The sequence below is a fragment of the Parambassis ranga genome, chromosome 4 (genome assembly GCF_900634625.1).
Source record: "Parambassis ranga chromosome 4, fParRan2.1, whole genome shotgun sequence".
Classification (NCBI taxonomy): Eukaryota; Metazoa; Chordata; class Actinopteri; family Ambassidae; genus Parambassis; species Parambassis ranga.
Genome location: NC_041025.1, coordinates 4,142,570 through 4,168,120, shown reverse-complemented (window position 1 = coordinate 4,168,120; position 25,551 = coordinate 4,142,570). Strand labels below are relative to the sequence as shown.

General features: G+C 40.7%; 1 protein-coding gene across 1 annotated transcript in view; it reads right to left on the bottom strand.

Annotated features, from left to right (window-relative positions):
• The window catches only part of naaladl2 (N-acetylated alpha-linked acidic dipeptidase like 2), a 282,516-nt gene that overhangs the window by 50,916 nt on the left and 206,049 nt on the right, over positions 1-25,551 (bottom strand). The window contains exon 12 of the mRNA XM_028404275.1: positions 21,561-21,650. Coding sequence (XP_028260076.1) covers positions 21,561-21,650 — 90 coding nt within the window. The remainder of the gene's footprint in view (positions 1-21,560; positions 21,651-25,551) is intronic.

Genomic DNA, 25,551 nt, shown 5'->3' with positions numbered 1-25,551 from the left:
CTATAATACTGATTGTACCTGTTTATCTTAAATGGGACTGGATGTATGTGATAACTTGCTGCTTGTCTCTTTAAAAACTATTTTCAATTGCTAAAAACTTTAGTAATTTTCAACCTTTTTTAACAGCAAAACCAACAATTAACCAGTGTACATACTCCTCTGCATTTAATTTAGATGTCTTCAATTGATAGTAGTCTGGTTGTTGCCCTTCCTACTTACTTTGTTTCTCTGATTGGTTGTTAGTCTATCAAAATGTGTCCAGAGGGAGTTTATTCTGCATCCACTGGTCCTACTTGAAACAACAGAGACCAGAATTATTCTTTTTATTGAATAGAAAATATTTAGGATGGCTATAACTGTAGTTTGAGGGGTTACTTAAATTGTTCTACAGCAATATTTAGCTGCTGTTGTGGTAATATGCCTGCTTTATAGGCTACAAGGAGCTTCATTCTAATAGGTACTTTTCATCCAAAGTACTTGCAGTTGTTTAAAGGGTATGCCTCCGTGTGCTTGGCTGCCGAAGCGTGCTCTGCTGCTGCTCCGCTAAAGCCAGTTTTCAGCTCGGGGAAATATGAAGCAGGGCCTCAGATGAGCGGGGCAGCAGCTTAATCATTAGGCCTGATGGATGAGGGGCCCGAGCAGAGCGCAGGAGGAGGAAGAGAGGGATGGAGGAGGAGGAACATTAGACAAAAAGGATGGTGGGAGATGGAGGGTAAGTGGGAGAGAAAGAGTGATTCTGAGAGATTTACAGGAGGCGCGATGGAGAGAAAGATGAGCAGGGGGAGATGTGCAGGCGGCCGCAGAGGAGGATCCGTCTAACAAATTACCTTCTCCTCCATTACAAAGGCTGTCAACCTGGACGCCTCTGTCAGCTCTCATACACACTCATGTCTGTCTCTGTTGCACGCCTATAGACACAACCTCACACGTGCTCGTCCAACCAGTGTGTCTGTACAGCTCCTATTTGCTTGGCCGCTTTCTAAAAAAAAAATGCACGCGCACCTCCTGTTAACAGGTGATAAAGGAGCTTGTCATCGTGGCGATGCAGGCCGCTGCTGTAGTAACGTCATTGCAACTCCGGAGCGTGTCAAACAGAAGTGACTGTAGATGTCAGCAGCTCATGTTTTATAGCAGGCTGTTGTAAACTGGGCTGTTAAGACAGAATGTGTGGCTGGTTGGCTGACTGACTGACTCAGGCACTTCTTCACTGGCTGACTCGCAGGTTGATTGGCTGACTGGCAAAAACGGTATCATTTTTTCCCCCATCTAACCATCTCCCTCAAAGTGTGTGCACAAGCTGATTTTTCAGTCTACATCAAATCCAATTGGATACAGATGTTCTGTTTATATTCATAATTTATAGCAGCATACAATGTCCTATATCTAACAATGTAGTGCATTATACTAGTGTTAACTATTTTTTTAAATTTTATACATATTTCTGTACTGACACTTGCTATTTTGAGTGCATGAATGTGTTCACACCGACAAATTTGGCAACTTAAAGTGCATCCGTGTGTTGAGTCTGAAACAATAAACGCTTCTCTCCCTCAATGGCAAGGGGCCACTAGACGTATGAGGTTAGTGGCCGATCGGCTGCAGCAGCAGCTGTGGTCCACACGGTAAATGCTGCACCACATAAATGCTGATTTTGTGTTTGTTTTTTATCTAAGCGTCAATATGTTGTTGTCCGAAGTTTTTCAGCATTTGCTCAGTATATTAGCCAGTTGCTAATGCTGCTATAATCACATATTGCATATTGGAATGTTGATATCTTAAAAGGGACACATCAGCCGTTTAGCTACTAGCAAAACAAGTGCATATACAATGAGGTCAGGATCCATATCTTACCACAGGTCATGGCCACCCAAGGTATGGTTGATGCTGATGTAGAGAAACCGGCTGGTCCATGTGGTCCATATCCACAGAAGAAATAACCTACTACAATTGTTTTTTAAAACCTTCATGCTGGATATGATAGAAAACAGGTATAACATACACTGTGTTCCGGCCTCTGAGCATGAGAACTGATGTACAGCCCTTCCTTGCACTGAACAGGTGGTTTATCTCAATGGTGGGTAAGATAAAACTGGTGAGGGAGTTTGAGTTGATGTATTATCTACAAATATTACCAAATTAATGCAGACTTTTCACTGTACTCTTTCATCTTAAAACTGTGCCAACCTGAACCTCAGTGGTTCTGCTTAAACTGGCCTCTGCTGCAGCACCGTTCCACTGACACAATGCTTTGCCAACTGAGAGTTGGGGCACAGAGTTATTGGTATGAAAGAGGGACAGTCGAGTTGCATGAGAAAAAAATAAAATAAAAACTGTCTTTCTTTCAAAGACATTTGTTTGCCTCAAAATGTGTTTAATGTTGCTGAAGAGTCCGTTCATAGCATATATGATCTTTTCTAAACATATCCAGTGTTGGTGCCTAACCATAATACCTAACCATGCATTGACCAGTAATGGTCCATGTTGAAAAGATGAACGCTGGATTTTTGAATATTTCCTGCATTTTCTGTGTCGCTAAAGTCTCTCTTAATTCAAGCATGTGAAGTGAGCCACAGCTCCTTTTGAAACATCAGCACTTGGTGTGGTGCAACAGACCTGCTGGCATATTTGTTTTGAGTACTATCACATGAGCTAAGAGACTGTGGCTTGTAAGGTGGAACTGAAAAATGAAGGTAAATGACTCACAAGTGTTGAATTCTTCATGACATCTTAACCAAACTGCCTCCAAACCAGGCCCAAAATAACTCGCCTGGAGGGAGCAGGCAGATTTAATTACATGCCCTGTACCTTTCTTATTCTCCACACATTTAGCCTGAGTGCTTTGCGCTCAGAGTCCCAGGAGGCCCACAGTATGGCTGTGATGACAGCTTATATATTTGCACTGTATATGCGTACGTTTTGATCCAGACATTTAAACTTGTGTGGAATTTTCACTTTATGATCTATAGACCGATAGCTGGAGAGCAGAAGGAAGTGCAGACAGAGAGATGAAAGAAAGAGTTGTGGGGGTGAGGGACTGGCTGGTAGTAAGATGGATTGTGAGGTCTGTATTATGCAGGTGTCCGGTCATCCTTCAGTGAGTTGTGCCCCCCATAACAGGTGGCAGACCCACTGATGGTGGGTCCCTGCATGATAATAGTAGCAATACATTTTAATGATCTTGGATCCCTAGATGACTGACTATATTTGACTTTGTAACCAGGCTGAAAGGTTAAAAGAGCCCTCTCATGTAGCCGCTGTGGATTTGTCATAAGCTATGCTCTGGCTGGCATTTTCACTCCTTTAATATATGACTACCCATTGCAGCTCCAGCAGCTGTACACAGACACCACAAGGAAACAAGACAGAGTTTATTTTACTAATGGTGGCTAAAGAAAGATGTAAGGCTAAGTGCATAAAGCAAACATATCTTCCGAAGCTATGGTAGGTGACCAGTCAGTGTATTGTGGTAGCTGTATTAACGTGATCAGCTGCAACATTCTGACCACCAACGGGTAAAGCAAATACCATTAATTATCTTTTTACCATGGCACCATGTGAGCAAGTAGGATATATTACAGTTTGTCCTAAAAGTTGATGTTGGAAGCAGAAAAAAATGGAAAGCACAAGGATATATGCAACTTTAGTAAGGACCATATTATGATGGCTTCATGACTGGGTCAGAGCATCTCCAAAAAATACAGCTTGTGTGCTGTTCCTGGTCTGCAGTGGTCAGAAGAAAAGTGGTCCAAGGAAGGAAAAGACAATGACAGGCACAGAGAGAGACGAGGCAGACCCAAGGAAGAGCTACTGCAGCTGAAATGGTGTTATCTGTGTGTGCTCTTGTGTTGTGTTCTGGGTTACACACAACAATAAACTGTGTGTGTCTGCTGGATGTAGTTCCCATCTAAGAGAGCCAAGCTAGCATGGTATGAGAAAGTTTTAAACTAACTTAGCAGACCAGTGCTAGAGGTTTTCTTTTCCTTCAGCACCAAACTCACTAATAACCTAGTCATACCATGTAACGCAGGAAATACTAATATGTAGACACAGATATTACATTTAAACCACCAAGTATAACTTATTGCTTCATCTACTACACAATCAATCAGCGCTTACTTCTGGACAGGTCTCGGATGCTTTCACTGGTACATAATGTGCATCACATCACATTCACATCAAAGAACCTAGAAAATTATTTCAAGTTATGCCCTGTGTGTAAAGTTATTTACCGAGGGTCAATTACACACACACACACAATGAAAATAGTAGACAGCAGCTCTGTCACACATAACCGTTGATACATTCATAAGTAAGCACTGGAAAAAAAGAGATGTGTTTTGAAAAAAATACCAGACGGGTAACTAGTTAAACCATCTATCATACCTAACCAACCAATCAACCAATCAAGGGGTAAACAGTGAACCTGCCTCATGAGCCTGAAATGAACCTGAAGTGCAAAGAGAGGTTTAATTTCTGTGTTTGAGTAATATCACTACTAAAAAAATGATGCAACAAGTATCAGTATTTCTGCTGTAAGCAGTTTACTTATGGCACACTATATCCAGGAAAGTCTTTGTCTATCCCAGTTACTGTCTGGTCAAGGGGTTAACACAGTGGTGACTTTGATGCATAAAAGCAGACAACACAGTAGCCTGGGGTTTTCTGAAATACATTTATAGACGCTGACCCTCTAAATTGTTTGTTCGTCGCTGACCCCAGAGGAGAAGTCGGAGAGGCCACAGCGCCTTGGGAAGGCAAATCTTATCTCTAGAGAGCCCCTTAGGCTTTACAAGCAACAGCGCAGAGATAAGTCCAGTCTATCAACACACAAGCCAAAGCTTTGATCTAAGCGGATGGAGAAGCCTCTGTTTTCCCTCTTCTTTTTGTTCTGCTATAATCTTTATTTTATGGCTTCTTTAATAATCTGCTCTCCTTGAGCATTTATTGAGAAAGCAGCAGACACGGCTGGGAAGCAATTACATTACAAGCCTAAACAAAACTCATCATTTATCTAGAGGAAATACATTACATTTGTTAAAGTGTGGTCTGGTAGTCATGACTACAAAGGTATGAGGAATAAAAGCATTAGGTGTAACATTTTTTATGACCAAGGTCGGATTAACATTAAATGCATAAATTACAATCCGATAGCAACTGATTAGTTTGGCAGTTTCGCTTTAAAACGAAGAATATTAAACATCTGTGGAAGCTATAAAACACTAAAAACATCAGCCAATCGTAGTATTGGCTGGTTGTCACTCTCTTCCTGCTCTGCGTGCACCAGAGAGGTAAGTGCATAATGGCCGAAGTCACAGACTGGTTGGGAGGTGTGGCTTCGGGGTGAACTCTGAGAGAAAGGGTCGTGTGTTTACTTTCAAAATCTGGCTGACTCTCACCGAGTTTTCAAAATCTCCTACCCTACCTTTAATATCATCGCCATCAGAATCTCTCAAAAATCTATATTGTACTCTGTCATAGAAATCTATGTATTGTGTTCCAGAGATATCCACTGAAATCTGCATGCTAAACAACTAGCTGTGGCCTAGCCTCCCACGTCATTCTCAGGCCAACATGACAAGAAGCAGACAGGCCAAAAAATAGATATAATATTTGTTATTATTTGTGACTAGATATTTCACTTTTTATCTTAGAAAATGTGATAATGTACAAAAATGTCTGTCTAGTTTCAAAAATCTTCATGACGCTGCATCTCCTCCCTTGAAGGTGTTTGTCACGTTGAGCCCCAATGCAACAAAACAACCCTTTTGATTATGTCTCTGGATGCGCTCATTCATCCAGGTCATGTTCTGTCCAAGAGTTTAAATCGAGGCAACTGGACTCAAATATTTTTTGAAAGACTCCCCCGAGTGCCTTCTTCAGTTCTGCAGCGGAACTACCATAGCTCAGGCTTGTGACAGCTTCCGGTGGAGTTTGTTGACAAGTAACGCCAACGTGAATTAACAATGTTAGTCACTTGGTTGACATTGAAGGAAAGTGGAAGGAAAGTATATCCTGTCAACCCAGCCCCAGCCATGTCTTTCTCAAAAACCTGCCATGAGGAGAAAGGTTGGCGACGAGCACCGACAATTTCAGGAAAAGTGGGAGCAGAATATTTTTTGCTGAGCACAGTGGCACCACGATGTGTTTTATATATGCACAAAGAAAGCTGTGGTGCATAAGAATTACAATATCAGATGTCATTACTGAGGGTCTCAATTGCTTCCGTCCTCAAGCCAAGTGTGGCTCAGCTGTGTAAGAGGAAGCGCTGCCAGTTCCCTGGCAGCAAGGAGTGGGTAAGAGAAGCCTATGTTCTGAAGAACTGCTTATGTTCTGAACTGTTATTAATAAAGATTAAGAAGATTAGATCAGTTGTACATATTTTGTGGAATACTTAATGCAGCCCTGCTTCGCCCAGACTCTTACCTCCAGCGGCCCCCAGGTAAATCGAGTTTGAGAACCCTGTTATAAAGCAAAGCACCCAGCAAAAGATTACCCACAGATGAGTCAATCAATTTTATTGTGAAACTAAACTAAGATGACTGCCAAAACACAAATGTTGATGATGATGCGCAATCTCAGAAAAAAAACAAACAGTATTAGTGAAAATTGAATAGTAAATTTGCTCAGGATTCAACAAAGAGCCTACAAGCTGGCTGAAGTGACAAGGACTCTAAGCTAACATGGGTCATTCCATGTGAAAGCATCCCCTCAAATAATTAAAAAAAAAAATCACTGATGTACGTTTATCAATAATATGAAGAAATTCAGAGTTTTAGATCTGCAGGTGTAACCATTTGCAAAATACAACCCTTTGAAATTTTTTCAAAAACATCTGAGGGGGGTCATCCGCCAGTCCTGGACAATTTCAGATGGAATGGCCCACATGTTGTTCTCTCCTATGGTGATAATTAAGTGCTCAGATCTTAATGGTCGGGGGTGTCAGCTTGACTTGTAGTTGCTGGGAACAAAGTGAATCCTTGAAATTCTCCACTGCAGATGATAAACAGGAAACATGTTTACTGATGGTAAGTCTGCATTTTGATGTATTTGTAAAAAGGTTAAGGCCGAACCCCCTTTACATCATTTCTGTACATCACATCCCTTGCCAGCATCTACAAACTTCTGCTGTCTGCAACAAGCAGTATTTTCTTGGCTTTTCTTGGTTACTACAGTACCAAGTCCTAGGATTTATATGTGCTTATTCTTACAAACACAAGATGTTACATAGTGTACTCAAACCTTTATCCCGTCAATCAACATATATATTAAGTTGTTTTTCCTGTTGAGGGAGGAGGCCATTTAAGAGAGATGAGAAATGGATGTTAAGCAACATATGAGTTCTCTCAGTAAAGAAATCACATGAACACAGACCTGCAGATAAATTGTACAAAACACCTTTCCTATTCATCTCCTTAACACCATAGATGGAAGTCCCTTTTCATCATTTACTTTATTTATTTACAATTTTCTGCTTCTTTTTCTTCGTTAAACAAGTCCCAGTCTTTCATTTTCTCTTTATTTTCCACTCCTGTTTACACCAATCAATATCTCCCTGGGAGGAGCGTTTAGTCTTCATCACCATCACCTTCATCTGTATTTGCAGGCTTATCTGCAGTTTTGTCATTCTCCCTCTGTCCCCCATGTTCATTTCTGGCCCTGTTTGCTCTATTACCATCTCCCCTTTCTGTCTTCCTTTCCATATTCTTTGCTTTTTTTCCCATAAAAAAAATCAATAAACATAGACATAAAATCAATTTCAATGATATAATTGCTTGTAAATATAGTCCTAATATCTGGGGAAGAAAAACCTGTTGAAACATTAACGTCCTGAGGCAGACAATGACTCAAGACGTCTGTCCTTTGTGCTTGACTGCTCACACACAGTTTTGTATGAAAGATATCGATAGCATCATTAAAAATCTGACCATAGATGGTTCTATGTGAAGCAGCTGAATGGCAGAGAAGTCACTCCGGGTGTGGCAATAAAAGGCAGCAAGGATAAAGGCGTCAGTATACTTCAAAAGAAGTCCTTCTTGGATCAAACAGCATCTGAAATCTTTCTCTGACAAATGCAGTCAAAACTGAAAGGGTGATCGACAATTTTCTGAAACTGCCATCCGAGAAGATTTTCACACAGTACCAGCTTTCTTTTCATTCCTCACAAAATGAAATTTGCATTGCTTCTTGTGTGCGCAATTATGAATATATGAACTCACTTTTTTCAGCTGCTGACACTGAAAACCAGTTTACCACCATTTGAGTATTTTAAGCAGTTCCAGAGTGTCAGAGTGCACCAGCTGAGTGGAAAAAGTAGGTTCTTACTATTAACTCTAGCGCACCAGGTTTCAGGGAAACTCAGGGAGGGAACCAAAATGCGGGACGAAGTACAGAACAGAGAGTCCAAAGCCCAAAGCACAGTCGGTACACAATAATAGTCTGGATGCAACGACAGCAACAGGGGGGGCGAGACCAGAGCAAAAACATAGTCCGAGCAGGGTTCACACACAGAAAGGCAGTTCTCCAGGCAAAGGGACCAGTGGGGAAGGTAAACTCACAGTCTGGGGCATGTGGTCGAAGGTCGGGTAGCAAATGGGGCAGGGGGGCAGGCAGGGCTTGAGAGTAAAAGTCTTGAAAAAGAGAGAGACCGTCAGGGATAGCGAAGACAGGGGAGAATCCAGGGCAGGTAACAGTCTACAGAAGTAGTAGTAGTAGTCACTGGAACACTTAGAGAACACACAAGACAATCTGGCAAGAGACAACCTGAAAATCCGCTTCCTAAATACCCCACAGCCAGTAGGAGATCCGCAGGTTGGGGGCATGGTCTTATGATGCGTCCATGTTAAAACATGCAATACAGATCTATCAAAAGTGGACTCTAACTTGTACTTTGGATATGGAGGACATGCACAATGCAAATCAAGAAAGAAAGATAAATATCACAGAGAGAGAAAGAAGAAAAGATTGTGCAAAAGAATACCCTCTAACAGCATGTCCAGCACAGGCAGCCATGACCAATGTAAACTTACCATATCCCCTATATTATTATGAAAGGTCCTGTTCACATCTGAGTGTAATCAGTGTGGCGTTTCTGTCTGACACATGCTGTAGTGCAGAGGAGAGCACCTCTATTAGCTCAAATAGGGTTTGACCTTTCAATCGGCTCACTGTATTTTCAATCACACACAACTGTTCCTTGTCTTAATGCTCTTTTGTTATTCATCCTGTGAACATGACATACTGCCAGTGTTGATGTTATTTTCATTATCATTATTAACATGGATTTTTTCATTATTGTGTGATATAACTTTTTATAAAACTTCCAGTCATATGTATGTAACACTCAGGTGTTTGCCCAGCTAGCATACTGTGCTTTGTGTACTGATGTGCTTTCTTCCTGCATGCCTGGAGAGTCAGGAAGAATGAGATCATGCAAGCTCATACAAATTTTGGATGAGGACATCTGTTGTGCAACTATATGAAAAAAAAAATCCTTACTGTTGACACCAACTTTACCCGCTGTGTGGACAGTATTGTTTAGTTAGATTTAGGGTTGACAAACAAAACTACTAGGTCTGATGTAAAATGTTAAGGTTGCGAATGGAAACTAGTCCAAAAGAGCGTATATGTATATTGTCTAGGGATGTCCCGATCCGATCACGTAATGGGAAATCGGGCCCGATTACGTGATTTCGGACTCGATTGGAATCGGACATTACCTCCCGATCAGGACTCGGATATATATTTATCAGAGCTCTCAAAGTTAATGCCTTCTATGCAGGGTGGCTCTGTGTCTTGTAGTGTAGGGGTATGACAGCTGCTTTTGGCGCGAGAGGTAGCGACACACAAATACACACACACACAGGTTTTGCCGCAATGAGTGCCTTTATAGAGAGTCCTGAAAGTATCGGATCGGGACTCAAAATCAAATGACTCAGACTCGGACTCAAGGGCAAAACCTAATCGGGACATCCCTAATATTGTCATGGAGTCATTATAAGATTCATGACCTTATTTGCTACGAAATAGCAAATAAGGCCATGACTCTTATCATGGACATTGACCTGACTGACAATGCTGTGTGTTAGCCTCTGTTGGATTTGTCAGAATACTTGAAAATAGCTTCTCATGCCATCATACTCCATATTTGCTCTCAGCACACATACCAAATCAGTCTAGGATTTTGGGGGTCAACCCTATTTATAGTTTGTTTAGATGCATTTGGTCTGATCTGCATTCATAGCTCTGGCGTAAAGTGCCAAAGGTTGCTTAGCATGCACAAAAACAAGCAGAGTGAGGCAGCTTAAAAACTGGGTCTAGGTCCGAACAGGGGTAAATATGATTGACAATCACACATAAGTTTGCTTTACTCTAAGCACCCAATGGCAATTCCCGGACAGGCAAGTCAGGTGGTAGCCAGTTTTCCCTCAGGCTAAGACGGGTGTGTCCATTGCGACTGGTTTGCACACATGGCCCTTGCATTGCAGTTCAGGTGGACGGGTGGAGGATCTCATTGCAGCAGTGGGCTCCCTCATGGACTAGCTATCTGAATAGCTGTGTCTGACAGTACCATTTCTTTTTAAAGACATTCCCAGTTAACAATAAAAGAAAAATAATGACTGTCGACAGTTGCTAATGCTTATGTTTGATGTGGAATGCACAACCTTGGGACATGTCACCATCCTCACTTGCAATATTCATGATGTTTATATACGCATCACTGTGTGACATCAGTCTATTGTGTATAGACCCATATGTGTGCAGTAAGAACCATTAAAAGAAGGCTGCCAGTGCCATGTGTCCCCAGCTTGATCAACACTAGCGTCCCCAGCTAAGTCAGTTGCCAGCTCGTACACGATGTCATGCTCAAAAAGAAATTGCTACACAGACAGCACTGTACTCTGAGAGGCCATGGGAGACAAGAGGAGCGAGAGAACAATGAGAGGGAAAGAGAGGGGAGAGATGCGGCACTGTTTCCACCTGCCACCCTCAACCCAGGCTGCGTCCAAAACCACACTTGACAAATGAGTACAGGGACACAGAGCATAGGCAAAGTCCCTGAGCTACAACACTAACAATGCACACACATTCCATAGAGAGTAAGGAGGGGGGGTGGGTGTTGATGTACATAGATGTGTGTGTGTGTTGGAGAGATGGATATAAACGAAGAAATGGAGAAGCATTTTCTGTAACCTTTTTTTCCACTGCAGAAACTTGGGGAAAAGGTGGCGCAATCATTTACAGGAACAGGCCCCTAATTAACCCTTGTAGCAAGAAACTGAAACCTCTCAGGAGGTCCTCAGTACAATAAAGACTTTCCTCATCAATGGTCCAATCTAATCTTCCCTTATCCATTTGTTCGGCTGTTCATCGTCTTGATTCTGCTTGTTGATTGTTATTTTTTGTTTTTGAAACACTGTTTGTTGTCCTTTGTTTACCCCTTTGGGTTTGACCAGAAGGGAATCGAGGGCAGGATTGAGAACCACCCTGAACAAGGTCCTACAAGGACAATTCTGGCAGTCAAAGGTGCCCCAAAGCAGATCTAGCAGTGGAAAAACACAATGACAGCATTTGGTCTTCAATTTTCTGTATTTGCGATACAAATATAGACCCCTGACCACCCAACCTAAACCCTAACCATAAGCACAACCACCAGATACATCTGTCAGCTAATGATTAAGTATACCAGGCTGTAGACATGATTTTATTTCTACTATAAAGTTGGGCATTTGGAGGTTGATGGGGAGTCAGCCTCAAGCGGTGCCAGAACAACATGGGATTTTTGGCACTTCCTTGTTGACCCCTGAAGTTATAGTTGTGTGGACCATCTACTGAGACACTAGTGAGTGTGTTCATCTGTTAACTTCTAAAAATGTTTCATCTTTACTTTACTAATACATTGTGAAACGTTTAACCACATCTCTTTAAGAGCTTCTTTGAAGTTTCCCTGCAATCAAACTCATGACTGCAGAGTAATTGTAGGTGGATAGTGCTCTTCAACTCTCAAATCGAGAATGAATCTAAGCTGTCTGGATTTGACCTTTGATGACCCCCAGCTTTCTGTTTCAAATCTCTTATACTTTATTTCATTTGTCTGTTGCTTGTTATTTGCTCAAGGTTCTGTGGCTCAGAACTCTTCAGAAGACATATTTACATCATAGTATCTATGAAACCTAATAACTGGCGTAATCCTAAGATAGATTTACATACATGATTGTTTACCTAATAAAAGTAATGCAAGCGCGCACACACACACACAAACACACACAGGAGGTCACACAGGCTTTCTGCCTTTCTTCATTCCCCTCCCAGTCTGAATATTTAACATGGAGAATAACATCTCTGCCACCTCCCATTTGCCCTTCATCGTGACATGTTGTGTCAGTGTACTCTGGGCCTTGTGTTTTTATGTAACTGTCATTCTCTCTCTATCTCTCCCTCTCTGATCCTGTCTTTTTTTTACAACCTGTGCAAATAACATCTGGCACTTTGCCTGATCTCCAAGGATGTGATGATTAAGGCCAAATGACAACCCTATTTCTCCTCTGGCCACTATGGCTGAAACCTTCCACACAGACACACTCTTTACACAGGGCTGATCTCTCTTACAGTAAGAAAATGAAGAAGGTATACATCATAAAAGTCAGGTAGTCAAAATACACCACACAGGTTTTCATGGGTGTATACAGTCATCCCATGCCCTTTCCTGCCCTAAGAGAAGGACAGCCTACTTGCTTATCAATCTTAAAAGCACATTATGTTTGGTGACCTCTTTAGTCCTAACACAACTCCAACCCAAGTTCAGCCTGAGTGGAGATCTAATCAGTCAGAATAACCGCAAACACCTGCGATCACAAGCACAGCAACTTAATGTCACTGTCTGCACTGCTGAGAAAAATAGATTTTCAGCCTAACTTCGGACCAACACACGGCAGCCTCTTCAGATTACATCAACTGATGAGCAAAGCGCACAGGGGACAGACGGGAGAGGCAGTTGGGGTGAAGAAGCCTGGACGTGTTAAAGGAGAGAGGCAAGGTGATAAAACTGCAGCATCTATAGAGAGCTGCACTGATGCTGGCAAGTTAGATGGAGGTATACGAAAGAAATTAACATGTGAAATGAGCATATTATAAAAACATTGAGCGCATTTACAAAAATATGAACTGAAATTTCTGTGGCCAGGTTGCACTTTTCATCCATGTATTTTCATATATGTAGTCAAAAGGTTTCATTGTATTGATTTCATTGTATTATGCATTTACTGTAACTAGAGATGGACAGCATGACAGCTCCCCAATAAATGAGGCCAAAACATTTGGATTGCCCCCTGCTGGCTGGCTGAAGGTGACAGATCCTCTTGCCTTTTGCCATTCAATGTTGATGTCTAAACCTTTCCAATATACAAGAGACTCCAGGAAGCCACTTCAAATTATGGTCAGGAGACAAATGGGTCTGTGACCTGCTAGACTCCAGGAAAAGATCCTGAGTTGTGAATGAACATCCCACATTCCAGGAACTCAATGCCAAATATGGTCACAGACACAGAGGGCTGTGACTTGCTTGGGGGAGTGCCTTCCCCAGGTTTAAATGTTCACTTCTCCCCATTGTGGGGATGTTTGATTCATTCTGACTGCTAGAGTGTTTGATTGACCTTCTTTGCAAAGAATAAATCCTTGTCGGCCGGCAGAAGTCTCTTTTTTTTCACTAGAACAGCACAGTTGCCAAAACATAGTAAATGGGACATCGCCAATATTTTTTATGGCTTGCAAGTTCTGTCCTATTACTTAATTCTGCGTTCAAATGCTCATTTTTAAACATATATTTGTAAGTAATTAGTTACTGTAGGCTACAAAAGGATGAGTAGCCAATGGAGCAGCCAAGCTTGGCGAAGAGTTCAGGGAGGGATACTTGATGAACCTTCACAACACAACCTCTATTGCACAAATTCTTGCTCACAGATGACATCTTTTTGTCATCTTTTTGCCACAACATGGCAGTAGTCGTTAGTGAAATATTTTGACCTCACTTTTATACAATGGGTGGACAAAAGCGCCATTGTTCATCTGCATATATGGTCTCTGGTATTACGTAGTCAGAGTGATAATTGACCCCTAGACATAGTGTCATCACTTAATCATGTGATCATATAGTGCTGCAGGGATATTCTGTTTTTGTAGGCCAAGCCAAACATTACTGTCAAATCATTCCTTTTTGTCCATTGCCTTTAAATTTTTTACAGAAAAAAAGTCACAGGGACAAACAAACATGTCTTCAAAAATAAACTACTACTACTACTTTCATGATGGCTTAATTACAAATACAGGCATCTAGCAAAAAAAAAAAAGCTTTGAAACAAGGGCACCGGTGCTAGCATGCTAAGTGCTAATCTGCTAAAATGCTGTGTGAAGTTTTAGCATAATTAGTGTACTTTTTTCAGAACGATGACCAGTTGTCATCACTGTGATGAACCTATAAAACTTCCCAACTCTTAATTGTTCTAAGCCTGTTCCTCTTCCGTACCAGCCTTCCTCAGTAAAAAGCTAAGGATCATTATGCACAGGGTCTTTCTCTGTGCTGCCAGTGGAGTATGTCAGTCAGCAATTTAAAAATTACCTTTAAACACACCCAGTTATGGAATTCCCAAAACATGTCACGTCGTCAACCTTTGTTGTCAAAAATGTGGTCCACAGGTGAGCCAGCTTATTCTCATTCCGTTCACCAATGCTGACATTACAACCTCACAACACCATCTGCAGCATGAAAAACCATCCAGTCAAGTCTGACTTCCTTTATTTGTTTTAGTTGGTGAATTGCTCTCTGTGTTGTTCCCTGTACCGTTTATGTGGGGGACAGCACCTGGCTCTGAGAACAAAACACGCCCAAGGGCTTATTGAAAGTAGCACAGTGAACTTTTTAAAAAATGGAAAAATACTGTCATTCACGCACATTCAACGTCCATCTGTGAAGAGAAAGATAATTACAATGTATTGTCATTATAATGCTGACAGTGAAATTAATTCAACCCATGTCTGAGAGTGGCGATCTTTTTTTTGTTTTGTAGTGTGGGAGGAGCAGAGATAGGTGAAATGAAGGAAGATACAAGATACAGATAACAAGTGTTCCAAAACAATATTTATTCATCTAGTTTGACCTGTTGATTTGGCTTGCTAGCCACATGGTCAACGTTTACTGGAGCAGCAAAGCTGAGGACACACTACCCAAAGTCTTGTGACTGTACACAAAGTCTTGTGACAGTTGAAAGAGTGAAACAAACACTGACGACAATTGGCTTGCTGCTGCTGTTGTTGTTGTCTGCTCAGGAAAAATGGGTTCGGATCAAGTCAATCATAGTCCGTCATCTTCTGACGCTATCTCCTGTGTCCCACCCTCTCTTTTTCATTGAATGTTGGCAACACCTGTTTGCAGTTGGCTTGGTGATCTGTTTACACTACATGACTGAGTCTAGACTCGCCCCAAAATATGAATAAATATGTTTGATTGACTGACTGATGTCAGGTTAGGGTCTGTTCCCCTCAACCACTGGCTAAAATCGGGCAATAAATCATGTAGTGTGTCTCCAGCTCTACCTTTGTGCCATAGATGAAGACACTTGCCACTACTGACCGAAAAACACCAGAAAAGTCAGCTCCAATAGACTCAAAACTTTAAATAATCTACAGATGGTTTTCAGATGCTGTATTGTTAAGTACTGAAACAAAATTTGAACTTTTTAATTTCTCAGTTTTCTCAGAGAAAACAATGTGTTGTTTGTGAGAAGCTAGGTCATCAATGGACCTTTTAACAGGACAATGATCCCAAATATACCATAGAGTCCATCAAGGCTCGATTTCAGTACACAAACCCACAAAAATTACTGAACTTGAGGCCATTGCCCACATGGAATAAACTATCCAGTTTCAGGACCAGTGCCAGAAAGGTGGTTGCTGGCTATTGCATCATGTTTGGCAAAGATCTTAAAAGGGTTGAATATATTTATTTTATTTTGTCTGCAGTAAGAATTAAAAGTGAAAATTTGAAAGAAAGAAGAAGAAACATCAGTTGTGGCGACTTAACTAAATCGTTGCTTGTGCAGTGAATGTTCATACATTTTCCCAATAAACTAAATTTGCCAAACTTTTGAGTGCAACTTTAAACAGTCTGGATACAAACTGAACCTTTGAAAATCTGCACAGGCTGTGCTGTTTTTGTGTTGATTTAATGTAGTCTTGAATTTTGAGGATTTCAGTTTTCAGTTTCATTTTCTTGGTCTTTGAACTCGCTTTTCTGCACTGCCTTCTTCAGAAGTAGCTCAAAGGGGTGATTGTTTTCAAAACTGTATTCTTATTCTAACTATCGAACTAATGTTTGTGTAAGCTGCTAAATGCTATAACGATCAGAATAGAGAATTCAGGGGCCCAAATTTATATTCAGTCTAGTGCTGCTATCACTAACACTTTCATACCCCTTAATACTAATCTTAAAAAAAATCTTTAAAAAAAACTCTTCAAAGGAAATCAAAGTTCTCCTAGTTACACTGCAGCACCAAAGCAGACTAGCTTGGTGGAAATGTGTCTGAGACACAACACCACACTCATTTCAACAACTGTACTGTTTGTGGATCTTGACACACATTTGTCAGGAGAGTTGTCTTTGCATTTAATCAGTGGGATGTGATCAAAGGCATTTTAATTGTGCTGAGCAGGATTGGGACCTCTCATGAGTTTGGGGAGCTGAGCCACTTTAGCAGCTTTTTTCCCCCTCCTTTGTTTCAGTTCCCTCATAGCTAGATAACCATATTGTACATAAGCACTCATAAATGACTGCCAGATTTACATATAGCTCATACAAGCACAGGAAAAGCAGAATATTGGGTAATTAAAGTAATTAGAAAGTCACAGATTGGAATGTAAATGTTGATAATTATTATATTTTGTCTTTGTTGGTTAAAAAAAAAGTTCAGATCTGACCTACACAATCCTGCCATGTCTGTAGAGAAGAGATGGGGGTGATGCGTGACATGCTGCAATACTGTGCAACATGTGCACAATATGACAAAGTGACCTGTATTTTTATTTTTAGGTGGATAAGTTTTCACTCCTCTCCGTGTAGATGAATTAAAGGGCTGTTGAATGAAAATAAGGAAGAAAAATGAGCTGCCAACCAGGTGCCTTTAAGCCGAGCAATCACCATCCAGCAGGGAGGGGGATGGACGTGAAGGTCGCCTGCACATTGAACAATAACACCACTCACTGCTGGTATTCACGCACAACATTCAAACCTGTTTTGTCATCAGTAGAGCTACATGTTAAATATTATACACAAATTGTTTGTCTACAAAGAAAGAAAGAAAGAAAATGCATCATGACCTGCCAAAAAAAAAACAAGTGCCAACCACTCCAAATGACCACTTGAGGCTGGCTTCAATAGTGAGTCAATTCTAAGAGACTTCCGTATTTAAATGTCCACTACTACAGCAGAAGTTAATGTGTTTACTTGTTTGTTACTGTTTAATTTCATGTCAACCAAATCAGTGTTGGCTATTGTGGAAAAGCTTTAGACTAGGGGTGGGCGATATGGCAAACACGATTCTTTAATGGTAAAATCACGATCACAATTTTATCACAATTTGTTTTTAAATTGACACTAATTTGCATGTTTCCGTGTAAATAACAGAGCCTAAGGTAGCCTACTCTGTCACTACTCAAAAATCTATCAGTAGGCTAGATTTAAAAGGCAAACAACAACTCTGATAACGTGCACTCAGTATTAGTTTTCAATCATAACATAAAAATTTAAATAATACAGAACAAAATAAAGTTTTATTTTAAATAGGTTAAAATGAAGACTACCGTAATCAACAGTCATTTAAACAGACTGAAGTGTGCCTCCTAAGGTTAAACAATAAATACAGTTTTGAGACTTAAGTAACTCTTAAAGTTCAATGTGATTTAGAATGGTGATGATAAAAGTTGGGAATCATATCTAAAGAAAAACGGACCTGCTGCTGCCACTGTGTGCCTGCGTTATCATTGTTTTGGTAACGTCATTAGCTGTTGCCTCTGTCTACATCTGACGTACACATGCGTGCACAGAACTCCTTATACCCCCCTCTCACTGCACACACACACACAGGTTTAGATGAGCTGCTGATGGCAGAATCAACAGCAAACCTATATAACAAGCTGGTAATGTTCCTAACAAGGAGGCTGTACTTGGTTGGTCATCTCATCGGCTGCGCGAACATAGAACTGCAAATATTAGAAGGTGCCCTATGGTCGATAAAACAACCTGTCTGCTCTGGCAGATTGCCAACATGTTCAAATCCTTCACGATCTTTTATCGTCAAATAGCACACCTCTACTTTAGACCTAGCAAGATTTGACAGTAATATATCCTCAGGGCTTCATCCAAACCCACCCTTTCCAAACAAACATCCAAAAAAGTTTTTACAGAGCAGAGAAAGATTCTCAGTTATATTCATTTCTCATTCAGCAGTAAGAAACATCTCCTACTGTCATAAAGAATGATTATAAAAAAGCCCAAATGTGACTGTCAGTATAGCATGTTAGCACAATCCAGGTGTAGCACTAAGCCATATCTGCAGACAAGTCAACAATGTCAACAACATTTAGCATCAGCAGTTTAATATGTTTAGGTCAGGTTGTTACATCACAATAAAAAAGAATACAAAAAGGGAATGAAGCAGGCATCTTATACTGACTAGTAGTCGACCAATCACTGCTTTCCATTTTTAACTCTTCCAAGGTTAAATAAAAACCATGTCAGAAAGAAATATTCAACAACAATCCACCGTGAACAGTAGAGCTGAGATCAAAACACCATGGAGGCATATTTTGGATTTAACATGATGGCTCCCAGGTGCAAGATTCATCTCTGTAGGGTTTTTCACCACAATCTAAAATCACTAAGGTACACTGCATCCAGACAGCACAGAATAATAGCTCATCCTACACCGAGGAGAGGACTACTATCTACCACCTCACAAAGAAGGCAGGCAACAACAATGTGGCCCACCAGACTCCCAGCTAAGCATGCTACTCCGGGTGATTGAAGACCTGAAATTGAAAGCTCCAAAGAACCAATTTACAATTTCGAAACCTGACTAAAAACTCAGTACTGTAACCACATGGGTCGGTTCTCACAAGGTTATGATGCAGGCTCCAAGATGGTATTATACAATGGAAAGTTAGAGCATCTGACAGCAGATTCAAAGCAGTGTCAAATCAGGACCTAAGCTTTAGAGTGAAAAGAATCTGAGCTGAAAATAATCTTTTACAGTAGTACTATTCCTTTTCTGTTGCACAGACAGGGAATCTTGTTTTTTTTAAGTTTCAATGTGATATATATTTATTTACACTGTAAAAGAGTAGACTTAGAGAGCTTAAACAGGAACAGATGTTTGCAAACTATCTATTACAATCCAGTCTAGATAAGAAAAGGTCAGTGTCATTAGACTGACTAAATCCAGATTTGGGTCATTTGCAACATGAAGATAGACATTGATGGAACAGGTAGGTGATCCTACTGTAAAACTGAGACACAACTTTTGTTTTTTTTCTGAACCAACCAAAAAAGTGCTCTGCCTGAAACTTATAAAAAAAGAGTGTAAACCAGCAAAATTACAAAACTACACAGCAAGTGGAAACAAAACTGTAACTGAATCCAGGTCTCCGAGTCGGGTGCCCATCATGAATGTTGTTCCTCCTTCCCCTCTGCATCCTATTAATAAATTTGTAGCCACCTACAGATGACCTTTCATAGGTTTGAACAAGAGCTACCGGCGTCAATGATCTCAAGGCATGCAAAATACCGGTGTTACAATTGTGACACTAACGCATAAGTCATGCATAGGACTAAAACATTAGCGCTGAATTTGTAACAAGTTTGTACTCTGCAGTACTCTGATGCACCACTTGTCCTTAAAAAGACTATACATTTTTTGTCACACAAGCAGCACAGACAGCTTACTCGAGAAGTCTAAATACACAGATAGCATCTTTTGTTCAACTTCTCCCACACATTCCACTCTTCCAAAAACAGCTCCTGTCTGCTTCACTGAATAAAGTATCTTGGGTGGCTTGAAATTACACTGGAGTGGGGTTAAGCCTGTGTCCTTGTGAACAGTCCTGCCAGGGAGGGTGCTTGTAAACTAAGTGCAATTTCACACATATGTGGAGCCAAGGTAAGGACATACAAAAAAAGAGTGTCTTCATTTAGAGCCGGGCTCCATAAAACATAATGAAAGTGTCACAGGGCCTTATGTAATTTGTAAGCTGTGAGAGCCATCCTACAGTAGTGATAGCTGTGGTGAACTGCTGGCATTTATAAGCAATGAGTGTTCCTCCTAACAGGGATTGTTATTTTAAAAAAGGACCTGTTAGCTGAGCTAGCAATCCTAATTTGGCAACGGCTTACGTAAGCAGTGTGTATTTAATCTGACATTTACAGAGACGTAATGGTAGAGGAAAGAAGTTGTACCCGTTACGGAAACAGGCAGCTTCATTTGCAGTGGACACATTATTTATTCATTGTTTATTCATGCAAATTTTGACCTCGACATGCCTTTTTTGGGGGGATTTTTCTGAGACACCTAGCATGCTTTTGGAAAAGTGCCATGAAAGTGTAGTGAGTAAAGACAGTGTAGTGATTGTCCTTGCACACCTCCAGCAAATATCAATAAACTCTGTCAGGCTTTGACTGTTAAAATGGATGGTAGTTGTTTTATGCTTTACTTAGCTAATGACGCTGCTAATTTCATCTCCTACTCCAGCTGAGTGACTGACAGCATGGCTTTGCCGTTGCTAAGCAACAGCAGAAGTCCTGTACAAGTGCTCCTGCATGTGTGGTGCACTTCATGTTTCTTAAGCAGTGTATCAACCAAGAGGCTGCGTCATTCAAAGGATGCATATATAGGCTGATTACATCACAGCAGCACAAGAAGTCTGCAGCAAGGCTCCTCCATATGTAGAAGGAGGACATCATGGACTAAATGTCCATATTTGGGTCGTAATCTTATCCACTGCCCTTCATACTGAGAACATACAGAGAACACTGTTGCTCTTTGGGTTCATCCAAAAACCATTTTACCCTAATGACTTCATCTTGATGTCAACCAAACCACTATAGTGTTGTCTGTTCCAGAGAGGCTAAGATGTGTCCTAGTTTTGGGTCTGCATCCCTTAAATGATGCAGGTTATGAAAGGTGCTTCATAGATCAAAGGTATGTCAAAGTCATGCTTCAGTCTGCTGAATACTTGTTTATCACATCACCTAGCAAGTTGTTGTTGATACTAACATTTAAAGTTCATTCTTCACTCAGTCAGCGAGTTAACATTAGAAATGACTGTAATCTATTGTAAAAACCTGGGTTGGGTTGTGAGGGAGTAACACCAAGGTACAGGATGACTACACAAGAGAAATGTTGTTACTTATCTCATTCTGCAGACTGTAAGCTGCCATGCTGATGTGTGGTTACATGATTTAGCCAGTATATTCCTATATACACATAATTAGTAACTAGGATAATATATGAAGGTCCTACCTTAGCAATAGTCTCATGGAACTTGAAAAGTGGATCCAGGGTCTTTGGCGACTCTGCAGAAAACTGAGCCTCTGACAGAAAACTGGTGATCTGAAAGAAAAGAGGTGACATAAAAAATTCATGACCTTACTCAGAAACATTTTCCTTATTGTGTGACTATTATAGTGCCCACTTCAGAGCACAAGCAAAGTTTCTTTACTATTTTTTTTCTTTCTGTTCTATTCTAAGCTGAGTGACTGAGGTTTGACAGGAATCAACAATAAATGCTGTGAAGGCTAGCGTGAAGGATGTTCTGCTCTCAAATACACACATACATGTGCATAAGTCTGTGCGCTCACACACACACAGTCTGAGGTTGACACAAAGTCACATAACCATGCCGGCACACCCTCCAAAATACCTCACTGTCACCTCACTATACTCTATAATGCCCCAAAAAACAACATTTCATTGTGACTTCAAAGTTGTGGTGCTGCCTGTGTAGAGAGAGAGATGTTTTTTATGGAGTCAAATTAAGTAGCAGACAGCTTAGAAGATCATAAGTTCAAAACACTCATTTTATACTGAGCCAGGAAGTAAAGGAAAGTCTGACAGCTGCAGAGTTTCCTGCTAGTTTCAGGATTTGAAGAGACACTTGAAATGCTAACCATGCTTAGAGAATCCCCGGTAAAACCCATAACAACGGACACATGTACAGCTATGCTGTTAGACAAATCCTGTGCAAGGACAGTCACTGTGTCGGGTGCAAAGCTTTTCAACAGTACACAACATTCTTCTCTGTGTTTTGAAGTGACTGTTGTGAATAAGGGACCAAGGGACTATGTATTCAGCACATTCTCACACCCATCTCGTCACATGTTGGAGGCATGATTAACGTCATCGCCAACGTCGCTAGGTATTGATGTCAACGGTTGCCCAAACACAGTGAGTCCGGGGGAGATAGAGTCAGACAAACCAGATTTGAAAATGACTATACTTACTATAACCCTCTTCTATAGGAACATCATAGAACATTGTGAAGAAGAAAATATGATGGTAACCACAGTCTACAGCAAGTTTTTTGTATCCAGTTTGGATTTTACACCTCAAAAAATATGTTTTAATAATGATAGAAGCCAACTAACACATTTAACAGACCGTCAAGTTATGTTAACCTAACCGACAGATGTGCTGGCACTGACAGTGCCAACATGATCACTACCACTCTAAGACCCTGTTCACACTGGAAAAATCAATCCAGCTAGAGCGGGATTCGGGCCGTATCTGGATATATCCTTTTTTTCTGAGTCTGAACAACGCCAGATATATCCAGATTGATTTCAAGCCACCTTTCGGAGGTGGATCTAGCCGGATTGGCTTACATCTGGCTTAGGTCTAAACGCAAATGTGGCTAGTGATGTCATATTTCCGGGTTCACGGGGAGAGTGTCCGGGTCGCGTACAAAAGCATGCAGTCGTACCGCGGCTTGAATTTTATGAGGTGCCCCTAAGCGGTTTGAAGGACAACAAAGGACACCAAAGAAAAATCTATTCAAAGCTGACTTGCTGCTTAGAGATGGCAGCATTTCAGTCATATTTTTTCACAGTCTAGGACCCAACTTAACTCTCCTTTCATAGATAGGAGCTCTCATGACCAGAGGTATGATTTATTAACACTTTTACAATAAATAGCAGCCTGGCATGTGCTATAAATAGCTGCAAATGTTAGAAAAATACATTGCACCTTCTCAGATTTTGACAGGCGGGGTGCTGCATAGTATCATAATGCTGAGGAGCTCCTCTGAGATGACAATCTAAATCAGTGGATCTGGCAGCCTCAGTGCAATCACAGAGCAGAGAGTTTTACTTTATAATTCAGATATTTACACATTCCAAAAAGAAACACGGAGAAAGTTTTTTTTTTTTTTTTAATCTTGGCTACTGCATCTGAATAAATATGTGAATTATGGAACACAACATCTGCTCCAAAATATGCCTTGGTTGTCAATGTCAAGCAGAATATGTACAATGTTTTCCCAAAAGCAGCCTCGCCACCTACATTCAGAGAAAAATGAAAATGAAACACATGGTTACATCTGTTGTGCACCCTCACAAAGCCATGGCTTCGAGTGCTGTTTGAACCTTGGAGATTTCTGCTGCTGTCAGTCTCTGTGGTCTGGCTTTGTGCCTCTGCAACTACTTACTGTCATGAGTGGTTTTAAAACCATTACCAATGACGGTACAAGCACTAACAAATGTGGCTGGGTCGCACACACCCATACATGCAGCAATGGAGGAGCTAATATATGATATATTATATTACTCACTTAATATATTAATAAAACACACTATTTGCTGGAAGTCCTTTACAGACAGGACATGTGTGGACTGTGTCCACAATCGATTTAGCATAGCAGCTGTTTATCAGAAATACTGACAGCAGGGTCAAGATTTATTATTGCTTATGTATGGTGTAACTCACTGGATTTTATTAATTTAATGGTTTTTATCTGATTGGGCTTGAAGGTTGGACTCTCTTCCATTCTGGATTTGCCCGGTGAGAAGCCATAGTCTGTCCATAATGAACACCGTATTCAAGCACATGGTTGTCCATCAGTGCACCTGGCACCAGGACACGTGGTCCTCACAACGGGGTCTAGGATGCCAACGCACATTTACAATTATTGTATTAATAAATTCTTTCTCATTCAGTTCACTGAGTCTCTCATGATTGAAATGCATTTACTAATTTAAAAAAATTACAGCAGCCTGACTGCACACACAGGTGAACTCTTTACTATTCTGACAACTTTTTAAATCATTGTGGAGAAAGACAATATTTTGTGTTTATCTCTCTGACAGCTAATTCAGCATGCCCTGCTTATTTTAATAACATAATATGTTGCAACACTGAGTCAGACAGAGACAACACTAGTATAATCTAAAAGGACTATTCCTGCAAATTATTTTGACCAGAGGCATGCTGTGAAAGAATGTAATTTATTCACCTAAGATGCAAGTGTATGAAAACAGATGAAGCTATTACTCTGTTGAAGTGTGAAGTGTCATCATAATGTCATAACGTGTAACTAGCCTCAATAGAAAGCTCTGCTTTTGCATTCTCTAGCAATTTGTGCCAACTCCTAACCCAGACAAGCAACAGGGTTCATCAGAAAGGTCAAGTCATGTACATATTTAATCACATATATACAGATTAATAGCAAAGAACGGGTGTTCATTTAGAAGTGCTGACCATCTGTCCACACACAGTGGGTTGAGACAAACCTGGAGCATTGGCAGGTGGTTGCGGCAAGGCAAATGAATGACCCGGGGATGTGGTGTGTTGTAACTGCACAGCGCTAAACGCTGTTGATCGCTACAACTCTAGTCAATATGTGAAGTTCCACCAGATGCACTGTGGCCCATTTCAGAAGCATCAGCACCAACCCTCTCCTCTGTTCCGAGTTTGCACCCAAAACTCGTCAATTGCACCAACCAATCAATCTGGCAGGAAGTCAGGCTTTTCAAATTAAAATACATCAATAAGACTCCGGCTGGTTAAAAAAAAAAATACAAAAGCCAAATTCATAGTCACTGTTGTTAACTCATGTTCATATAGTAAACTTTGTAACTGACTGTACTGTCATTTAAGCCATTTTCTGTCTCCGTACTAATTTGGTTCATTCTCACTGATTTTACAGTGGTGTTTTTAATTAAGGCATGCAGTTGCTTTCAGCCGATACACAGTCCTCTGAAGAGGTAACATGCAGCCACAGTTAGCTGGTGAAGCATTTAGCTGCAAAAGGAACCAATTTATTATCAGAAGTCAGAGTCACAAAACAGAGCTAAAACACAATTAATATCAGACTTTTGTTCACCTGTGCTTGCCCTAACATCTTAAATGGTCATGAAATGTCAGGCTTGTGATGACAACTTGCAACAAGCCATCCAAAGAGTGTGGGTAAACACAGGTTTACTTTAACACATTACTGTGTTAAAGTCATTAGGTTGGG